The sequence below is a fragment of the Delphinapterus leucas genome, chromosome 20 (genome assembly GCF_059928025.1).
Source record: "Delphinapterus leucas isolate spDelLeu-1000000601 "Yukka" chromosome 20, BTC_Dleu_Yukka2, whole genome shotgun sequence".
NCBI classification, from domain to species: Eukaryota; Metazoa; Chordata; class Mammalia; order Artiodactyla; family Monodontidae; genus Delphinapterus; species Delphinapterus leucas.
Window position 1 is genome coordinate 6777841 of NC_143148.1, and position 10003 is coordinate 6787843.

General features: G+C 59.8%; 1 protein-coding gene across 5 annotated transcripts; it reads right to left on the minus strand.

The window, feature by feature from the left end:
* Positions 1–235: 235 nt before the first annotated feature.
* On the minus strand, positions 236–10003 carry EMC10 (ER membrane protein complex subunit 10). Of its 5 annotated transcripts, none has more exons than XR_016390838.1 (8): positions 9840–10000; positions 8507–8579; positions 7546–7655; positions 6539–6643; positions 6031–6212; positions 5777–5870; positions 4240–4471; positions 236–3013 (listed from the first exon to the last, which is right to left on the minus strand). XR_016390838.1 is itself a non-coding variant. In XM_022586191.3 (7 exons), exons 1-7 carry the CDS (start codon positions 9951–9953, stop codon positions 4367–4369), a joined length of 783 nt encoding a protein of 260 aa, XP_022441899.1. In that variant the 5' UTR covers positions 9954–10000; the 3' UTR covers positions 3305–4366. The 5 variants fall into 5 exon arrangements, 2 of the variants coding, with proteins under 2 accessions (XP_022441899.1, XP_022441900.1); XR_002646365.3 differs by lacking the exon at positions 236–3013 and adding an exon at positions 3305–3519; XR_016390837.1 differs by lacking the exon at positions 236–3013 and adding an exon at positions 3305–3519 and having other exon boundaries at positions 3952–4471.

Genomic DNA, 10003 nt, shown 5'->3' on the forward strand with positions numbered 1-10003 from the left:
GTGGCCCCCTCTCCCCTCCTCACATCTGTCTCTCCTCTCTCCTCTCCTCTCTCCTCTCCTCGCTGAATCTCTCCTTCCCCTCATCCCTCCTCTTTCTCACTCTACAGTTTCTCTTTCTCTAGCCCCTCGCACCTTCTTTCAGTCTCTCTCCTTCTTTCCTTTGTCTCCTCTCCCAATCTGTCTTCTCATCTCCTCTCTCTCTGTCTCTGGAGGCCCCTGCCCTGCCCTGCCCAGCGCCCCCTCCCCCACGCGTCCTCGCCCTGAGGGCTCCAGGGGCTCCTCTCTCCCTTTCCCTCTCCTGCCCTTGGGGCTCTGAGGTTTCCAAGTTCTGAGCAGATGGCTGAGTCAACCCAGGGAGCCTGGGGGCCGGGCTGTCAGGCCAGAGTCCCCGAGGTGGAAGGGCCTTTGTGACACCCATTTTCTCTCTCTTTCTGTCTGCCCCGGGCTCTGGACACTGCCTGGAGGGATCAAGTCTGCCCCAGGTGCAGGGAGGACGAAACGAGGCCGGGCTCAGAGGCAGGGAGCAAGCTGCCTAAAGACTCACAGCAAGTAAGTGGCAGGGCCAGGACAGGGTGGGCCGCCCTACAGCTGGCTGGGAATCTGCTTCTTCTTGACTCTCCGGCCTGAGCTTGCTGAGAAGGGGGCTGCTGCCTCTGCTCCGTTCCCCTTCCCAACCCTCCACCATGCTCTCTTCCTCAGGCAGCGTGAAGCACAGCAGCCGCTGGGAGGACCTCACACGACCCCACTTCACAGATGAGAAAATAGGCGCCTGGTGTTCCTGAGGACCAGCATCTGCTAAGACACAGACTTCATGGGAACCCCAACCTCCCAAAGGATCGACAGTGCCCCCTCTAGGGTCCTTCTCTCCGCCGAGACGGACCACATGGGTCAGCATGATGCCTGACCTCCCCCAGTACCGCCCGAGAGGCATTCTCAGACTCGGTGTGATCTTCCATCACCACCTACTGGCAAAGGACAAAACTGCAACCAGCTCTAATAAACACTGGGAATGACCCCGACAAAAAAGGACAGTGCCAGGGGGTGGCAGAGGGGCTGCGGGAGAGGAGGGGGAGAATTTGCAAAATTCTGTAGAAATTAAAAACTTGACTCCTAACCAATACATAAACATCACAGTCAGCAAACTTCTTGGTGTGCCAACTTAAATCTCCAGACTTTGTGGGTGTTTTCCAGTCATGCTACGGGCAGGTTCTCTCCTGCACTGCCATGGAAATGCACGTGTCGCTGCTCTGGGAAATGAAGGAGAGTGGGATTTGGTTTACACAATTTGCGAGGGAGCCTATTTCTAGGAACTGGGCCAAACTGAGTTTGTTTCCTCTGCAGTGACCTTGCTGAATGGAAGCTGGGTGCAAGCAAAGGTGAATGGTTCACAGCCCAAGAGGCCCCAGTCACTGGCCCTTGATCCTCACCTGGAGTCTCTCTGATGGGCTAAATAAAGAAACCTCTAGAATTGTTTCCAGAAGCTACCTGCTACAATGCACAATTTGGGGGTGGCAAAGATTCTTTAAAAATACTAAAATTAGGGCTTCCCTGGTGGCGCAGTGGTTCAGAGTCCGCCTGCCGATGCAGGGGACACGGGTCCGTGCCCCGGTCCGGGAAGATCCCACATGCTGCGGAGTGGCTGGGCCCGTGAGCCATGGCCGCTGAGCCTGCGCTCCACAACGGGAGAGGCCACAACAGTGAGAGGCCCGCGTACCGCAAAAAAAAAAAAAAAAAAAAAAAGAAAAGAAAAGAAACAGTGACTAAGCTCTCCAGGGATGGGCAAGAATTAGATGAGAAGTTTAATCAGAAGAGAGCCCCAGGGAGCCTGCATGAGCTCGGACACTGACTAGAATATGCCACAGGGTAACCCTGCTGGCTTGAGAGCAGTCAAAAAAAGTCTAAGAAAAAAAGAATGTGGGACTCCTCTCATGGTCCAGTGGCTAAGACTCCACGTTCCCAATGCAGGGGGCCTGGGTTCGATCCCTGGTCAGGGAACTAGATCCCACATGCCACAACTAAGAGCTCGAACGCCTCAACTACGCATCCCGCATGTGCAACTAAGATCCGGCACGGCCAAATAAATAATAAATAAATAAAAATAATGTAATCAGATTGACAAAGACCTCAAACCTCGAGCCACTAAAAAATAACAAAATGGGGACTTCCCTGGTGGTGCAGTGGTTAAGAATCCGCCTGCCAATACAGGGGACACGGGTTCAAGCCCTGGTCTGGGAAGATCCCACATGCCGCGGAGCAACTAAGCCCATGCGCCACAACTACTGAGCCTGCGATCTAGAGCCCGCGAGCCACAACTACTGAGCCCCTGTGCCACAACTACTGAAGCCCGCACGCCTAGAGCCCATGCTCTGCAACAAGAGAGGCCACCACAATGAGAAGCCCGCGCACCGCAATGATGAGTAGCCCCCGCTCGCCGCAACTAGAGAAAGCCTGCGCGCGGCAACAAAGACCCAATGCAGCCAAAAATAAAAATAAGATAAATAAAATAAATTCATTAAAAAAAATACCAAGGCAATGTGAGTCAGCGGGAGGCTTTGGGGCTCTCAGGCCACTTGTCACTGTGCAGAGGGGCGTGGCTGGCCCCCCAGGGGGTGGGCTCTGAGCTCCCACGGGGCTGCAGGGAAGAGGCGCAGCAGGATCAGGGTCCAGGAGCATCAGAGGACGGAGGTGGCACACGGAGGTCTCAGCAGTGTCAGATGAATCACAAGAGGAATTCAAAAACACAAATGCTGCCATGGAGCACAGCACAAGAAGAGTTCTCAGAAAATCCCAATAGTGCTGCCACGCTCCACGGGCACGTGTGCATTTAGGTCACGTGTGCATTTCGTGAGAAAGTCAGTTGGAGGAGAGCGGGCTGAATGAGCGCAACGTCCCTTTCTGGAGGTGCGCGAAGGACGAGGCCACTCTCTGGGCAAGGAAAGAACTGCAGAAGGTACAGCGCACAAGGCAAGTGGCAAGCACGGGACCGTGTACAACCTCGAACGTGGTACTTTTGCTACGAGGAGGGGGAAAGAGCACACGTTCCTGTTTGTTGGTGTCCGCACAGACACTCCGGGAGGGAAAACAAATGGACTAAAATGATCAAGTGATCAGGGAGACAAGGCTCCACTGCACACCTTCCTCGGCTGTTTCCCCCGTTCACAAAACGTCTCTAATCTGCCTTGGTATTCTACTTCGAGTCATGAGTCTGCGGGAAGTCATTCAAACTCACATCACAGGCAGATCAGCGACAGACCCGCGATGTTGCGCTATTTATAACCACATAAAGCAGGAGGCAAGCTGAACGTTGAACGTTTGGGGGACAGTTTAATAAACTGCTATACAGACACCGCGGAGCCTGACGCAGCTGTTACCATGCCAACGGCGGCCACTGTTTGGTGTTTCTGAACAGCACACACAGTGACCGGGGAATTCAGCAGTGCCGGTGCATCCTGACCGCCTCTTAGCCAAGTCAACAGTTGCACTGGGTTGCTGCAAGTTGTAACTTTCCAAAATGTTTACCTATTTCAATATGTTGCCTTGTCAATGTTTTTAAACAGACAAAAGGAGGGGAGATAGATAGCAAGGACCCAGCAAAATCCCAGGGAAGATACCCAGGCCAGGAAAGGGATTCTATTTACATCATCTGGCCTCTGACTCCACTAAATGTTTGTTTTGACTTTCAACATCACTTCTTCAAGCCCAGAAGCCTATGGAGGGCCTGGCATCCTGATGGCAGGAACTTGCAACTCCCACTAACAGCCGTGGGCAGATATAGGCCAAAACAGGGGACAGGGCTGCACGGAGGGATGGAAAAGGGGGCACCCGTGGCCAGCCCACCCCTGCTCTGTGCCAGCTCTGGGCTGCGAGGAGCCCCAGGGTGCCCTCAAGGGCAGACAGACAGGAGGCTGGTGTCCCAATCCAGTGTCAGACAAGTTAGGGGTATCATCTAACCTGGCCAGGCAGGGCGAGAAGACCACGACAAAGGCACAGCGGCTGGAGAGAACTAGGCATGTTCCCAAACTGCAGGCCTCAGGGGGTGGGGTGGGGGGAACCAGAAGTGAGGTCAGAGCTGGACCAGGAGCTTGGGCTCTATCCTGTGGCAAAGGGAAGCCTCTGGGGCTACAGCGGGGCCACAGGGGAGGGCGGGGTGCAGCAGGACCCAGAACCCGCCGTCCTTCCGCCACCAGTGACGCCAAGGCCCAGAGGGAAGGGACTCCTGGGGAGGGGGCGCTCTCCTACCCTCATGCGACGGGGAGACAGGAGGGGCCGGCAAATCCTTCCGTGATGACCAAGGACACGAGCACGCTGGGCAGGAAGGGCGTCCGCTGAGCGAAAGAGGACGGGGCACTCACGGACCCTGGGCCCCTCACCGGCCACCGCCTCCGCCGCCGCCGCCGCCCCCGCCCTGGCCCCCGGCGTCCGGTGCTCCCGACATCATGAGGAACAGGACCACGGGAATGATGTACATCCACTGTAAGCCAGACAGGATGGCAGAAGGACAGACGGACAAACAGGGAGACAGAGAGAAGAGAGGGGAGAATAAGCAGTGTCCGGCCCAGGGTGGGGAAGGCGGGGGCCAGCGTGAGGGGAGGCAGTGAGGGAAGGGGGCCCAGGTCCCCTACTCCACTACAGGTTGGGGAAGGGCTGGCGGGGTACAGGGACGGGGGAGGCGGGAGGGGGCTCGGTCCTCACTCAGGCCTCGTGCGGTGGCGGTGCAAGCCCGGGGGCAGCAGGACGCAGGGCTGTGAGCAACACGGCCCCCCCCAGGATGAGGTGCCACTGAGGAGGGAGGGGGCGCAGGTCAGGGCCAGTGGCGGCTGTGGCGTCCCGCGGCCATCAGGGAGGGCAGAGCCAGGGGTGGGCAAGCTCTCGGCCTCTCTGGGCCTCAGTTTCCCCGCAGCTCGGCAGTTAGGCTCTCCTGACATCAGGAGCTCCCGGCACACTAACCAAGGCCCCACGGACACGGCGCTCAGCGCAGTCAGGCTCGGCATCCTCCCACCCGGGGCCCCGAGGGCCCAGCCACACTGGCTTCCACTGTCCCCTGCCCTTGCCTGGGGTGGGACCACCTCCTCCAGCCCCAGCGCCCCCAGCGCCCCCAGCGCCCAGGGCCCTGGGCCTCAAGAGCTGCTCTAGCAGCACAGGCTCACCCTCAGCTGCCAGCTCCCAGCCTCCCGGGCACCTCCCGGCACAGCCCCTCCACCCACCCTCCCGGCCTGGCTGGCGGAGCCCACCCGCTCCCTCCTTTCCAAACCTCCCTGTTCCTTCGAGGTCTCTGCCGTGTACCCCCCACGCCTCAGCCTCACAGCCTGCTTCAGGCCTCATCCTCTCCCCCAGACCTTGGTCCCAGCCTCCTCCAAGGTCGGACCCCGCCCCTCCCTTGACCACACCCTCCTCAGTGCGCTCCCTCCCAACAGGCAAGCCTGACACTGCCTGTGCTTTGTGTGCTCCAGCGCGGCACCCGAGGGGCTGTCCCCAGTCCCCCTCACTGCCCAGCTCCGGGCCGGCCACTTGCTGAGACCGGATGCCCCGTGAGCACCGCCACAAGCCGACGCCGGCAGGCCAGGGTGTGGGGCTCCAGTCCTCACCCCTCTGTCCAGGCCTTGGCTCAAGCCAGGGGCCAGGAGGACGCGCATAGACACGCTGGAGGAGCCAAGCAGGCCCTCCACACTGGAGGCCCAGCAGAGGGCCGTGGGCGAGGGGAGCAGGGCAGGGGGGCTCAGGATGGGAGGGGGGAGCCGCTGGGGAAGGGGCTGGGGGCGGGCAGAACCCCACTCACATATTTCGCGAAAAAGGACTTCTGCTCCTGGGGGTTCTTGGCCTTCTGGGCCTGCTCCATCTCCAAGCGCTCGATGAAGGCTGCTGTCTCGGGCCTGTGGGTGGGGGTAGGAGGAGGAGAGGGGATGAGGGGCCGGGAGACCCCGCGGCACCCTGGAAGGGTGGGGGAGGGGCAGGGCCAGAGTGAGAGGCAGCGGAAGGCCGGTCCAGCGGGGACAGGGCTGGCTCTGCCCACCGCCCCGCACCCGTACTCACCCTGGCGCCGGGACCGGCGGCTGCAGCTGCACTGAGGTGTTGAACAGCTCCAGGTCCACGTCCTCCACCTCGTGGCCCCGGCAGCCCCCAGGGTATGTCACCACCGACACCCCCACCACGTTGCCGGCCACGTCCACGTGCAGGGTCAGCTGGTCCGAGAGGTGCGACTCTACCAGGGAGCACTGGGGGAGGAGAGGAGGGGGGTAAGAGGAGGGAGGCCAGCAGGGGCTGCTGCCCAGGCCTCGCTGACACCGGCCACCCGCCTCAAGCCTCCTTCCCCACCCCACAGGGCGCCCGAAGCATCTTTCAAAGCCCTCCATGGCCCCCTGCCAACCTCCAGCAGAAGCAACGGCCTCCCCAGGGCCCACCAACTGGATTGTCCCCCTCCAGCCCGGGAGACCCTTGAGGGCAAGGCAAGGTCCTTAAATGCTGGAGCGCCAAAGGGTAGAACCCAGGCTAGAGCGGGCGGGAAAAGCAAGGATGGGGGCTGACCTCATCACCAACTCACCGCGGGGACAAAGGAGGAGACGTAGCCACCGGCTTCTGGGCCGTCAGGGGCCCCAGGCCGCCGTGGAATCCGGACACGGTACAGGCCGTTCAGCGCCGCCACATCCTGCAGGGCAGAGAGGGGAGGGTGGCAGTGAGAGGGACAGTGCCCAGCCCCCACCCGGTCTGGACACCCACTGGGCCCACAACCAGGAAGGCCCTTCCCCAGTCTCGCCCAGCCAGCGTTCCCCACTCCCTGGCCCGGCCAAGCCCAAGACTCCTCCCACTGGGTGCCCCACCCGGGGGGAGACCACCACGAGGAGAGCAGAGGCCAGCCCAGCAACAGAGTAAGTCCCGAGGACACTTCCCGCAGGTCTGGGTCCAGCCCCACACCCGACCTCCCCGGTTATATGAGCGGCTAGTTCTCACTGTGGGCGACTGTGACAGGAATCACGTGGGCACCACGCAGGAAGGCTGGCCAGGGCGGGCCTCAGCCTGATCTCTCCCACAGCGCTGGCACCCATGGGCCCGCAGCCGCCCAGAATAAAGCCTGCGTCCCCAGCTTTCCTTGCAGCTCCAACTGGTCAAAGGGACGGAGTGGAAGTGGATTGTGGCAGCTTTCTCGAGCTTTCCCCCAAAACCGGCTGTTCCCTCTGGCCCTCCTTCTTCCCCTCCTCTACCTTGCTGCCTGGAACCTCCCCGCCGCCCCCGCCAGCCCCACAGCATCCCTAGGGAGGACCCAGGCGGACCTGGAGGAGGCCACAAAGCAGGGCCACAGGAGAGGTAACGTTCTCCTGCTTAACCATGGCTGCCGTGGGAATCCCTTTCTCCTCACAAGCAAATCTTGCACTAAGTGTGAAGCACCTTGGCTGAATCTAGCAGAGCGAGAGGAGCTGACTGTATGAAAACCGTGGGGCAGAGAGTGTGCTGCGCAGAGGAAACAGCTCACGCAGAGGCCCCGAAGTACGCATGTTTGTGCTCTGAGGCACGTGCCCCCAGCCCCAGCAAAGCGGGGGGTCCCGTCCTCACCCGGAGCTGGCCCCGCTCCTCCTCACTGAGCTGCCGCTGCGACAAAGACAAGGTGCCATCTTGCTGGTTCCAGAGCAGCGAGCCCCGCTTCCGGAAGTGGGCACTATCACCTGTGCGGGAGCTGGACGTCAACCCTCACAGTGACCAGGTTGCTTCCCCATCCCGAGCCCCCATTTTCCCACCTAAAAACTGGGGACAGCCCCACGTGTCTCTGAAGCCCTGCCTCTTCCTTGCCAGGTGACCCAGAGTCGCTCACGTGACTTAAGTGGGCCTCAGTTTCCCCAGCTATGGAATACAGGGGCTGCAGAGCTCGGGAGCTCCCAACCACCGGGCTTTCTTGGGCAGATGCCAGGGTCTGACTGGGGAGGTCTGCAGAGGGTCCGAGCTTCAGTGTTTAAAACAGGTGCCCCCAGAGCTTGGGGCCTCAGACTCGGTTATGAGCCCCTGGGCCACACTGACATCTATGCTCTGGGAGTCTGGATGCCTGCCTGAAATGTGGCAGTTTAAGCTGGGCTTTAGAGAAGGTCCCACCTCTACCATTCACTTGTAAAAGAACCTTGTCTGGTATCCCTCTGTGCCTCAGTTTCCTCTTCTGAAAAATGGGGTTATCCCTAACACCTATTTTGGGTGACTATTCTGAGGATGTCTGAGTTAATATAGATGTTTGAGTTAATACATCTAACCACTAGGGAAGGGCATGGGGCAACTGGTCAAAGTCTGCTCTGAGGTTATTACTGCCACACCGACCTTTCTGAAACTGGCATTTGTCTTACAGGTATGGGAGTCTTCAAAGACAGAGCTTCTGTTCGCCGCCGCCCCCCCACCTCCCCAGTGTAATGCAAACACACTCCCAAGTGCAAAGCTGTAAGTGAATGGATGGCGTGTCTCACGCTGAGTGGCACCCGAGTTCCTGACACAGGGCACTGGGTAAGTGTCCGGGTCAGGACGTTGCTGGACTCACCGATCTCAAATGAGTGCTCCAGCAGCAGCCCCACGGCGCCGCAGCCCTCACCCTCTCGACTTTCCGCCCCCGCCTGCAGGTGATAGAGAGGGCCCCAGGTAAGGACCATCAGAGCCCTCAGTCCGGCAGGACCCGCGGACCCCAGGACAGACAGACCCGCAGGCTGCGGCAGGAGCCTTATTTCCATACCCATATCCAAACACTGACGCTTGCCCACTATTCCACCGGGAACCGCCCATTTCATGAAAATTCATGATCTGGACGGACCAGAGACTACCAGAGCCTGCAAAATAGCGGAACCTAGTTTCCAAGGCAACTATCTCCAGGTCACTTTCACACCTAGCATCATAACTATTCATGAGTTAAAAGGCATCCTTCCCAAGCTAATATCCACGTGACCTCGTTTTCACCTTCACAGCCCCAATAGCCACGATGCCGCCCGAGTTCCACCCCTCTCAAGCACATTCAAGATTCCATGCCTTCCTTTTCTCCAACTCTCCACATCTCTCCTAACTCTCTACGCCCTCAAGCCTGCGCTACCTCGTTCCAGATTTTAATCCGCGAGCTCAAGATCCCGCCCTCCTCATGCATATTCGGGAGGCGGAACTCCTCCGAGAGCCGCCCCCCCCCGCCTCTTTAATTTTAGCCACCCCGACGTCTGATTTGCCAAGATTCCACCCGGGCCACACCTCCTCAAACATATTCATGACTGACGATCCCTAGCGTCCGAATGTTAAGGAAGTTCTTGCCCCAACCTTCTCTTTCGGTGCAGCCTCGTTTTCACCGCACCCAACGCCCAGGTGCCAAAGTCCCATCCCAAAATGGGATTAGGGGGCTTCCCTGGTGGCGCAGTGGTTGAGAGTCCGCCTGCCGCTGCAGGAGACACGGGGTCGTGCACCGGTCCGGGAGGATCCCACGTGCCGCGGAGCGGCTGGGCCCGTGAGCCACGGCCGCTGGGCCTGCGCGTCCGGAGCCTGTGCTCCGCAGCGGGAGAGGCCACAACGGTGAGAGGCCCGCATACCGCAAAAAACAAAAAATACAAAACCAAGATGGGATTAGCTAAGGCCCAGAAAGGGGATGGCAAAAATCCCATAAGGAGCCCCGCCCCCTTATGCATATTCACGAGCTAAAGCCTTCCTAACTATCCTCTCGCTTTCTCCCAGTTGTGCGGCCTCATGAATGCGCAGAACTGCGGCCTCGCTTTCCCCGGTTCTTTTACCTCGTCTTCCCTCTCGGTCCTGCGCGACTTCGTTCCCACCTTAACCGACCTAAAGGCCCGAGACCCACGATTTCCGTCAACCCCGCCCTATGTGCACAGCGAATAAGCACTCACCCCCCGCACAGCGGCCCCGGACCGGCAACCACTACCCCGCGCCCGGCTGGGGGCTGCTGCCGCCATCAGCAAGAGCAGGAGCAGCCGAGTCGCCCCAGCGCCGGGCGCGGCCATTTCGGACCCGTCCCACCAGCCAAGGGGCTGGAGTGAGCCGGGCGCCGCGG

What these genes read in the sequence shown, in the direction of transcription:
- EMC10 (XM_022586191.3), bottom strand. Translation starts at nt 9,953, where the DNA reads ATGGCCGCGCCCGGCGCTGGGGCGACTCGGCTGCTCCTGCTCTTGCTG. An exon ending in CCGGGGCCGCTGTGCGGGGG is followed by an intron (nt 8,580 to 9,839) that starts GTGAGTGCTTAT and finishes TATCACCTGCAG; the next exon opens with GCGGGGGCGGAAAGTCGAGA. An exon ending in CCGCCGGTCCCGGCGCCAGG is followed by an intron (nt 5,871 to 6,030) that starts GTGAGTACGGGT and finishes CCCCACCCACAG; the next exon opens with GCCCGAGACAGCAGCCTTCA.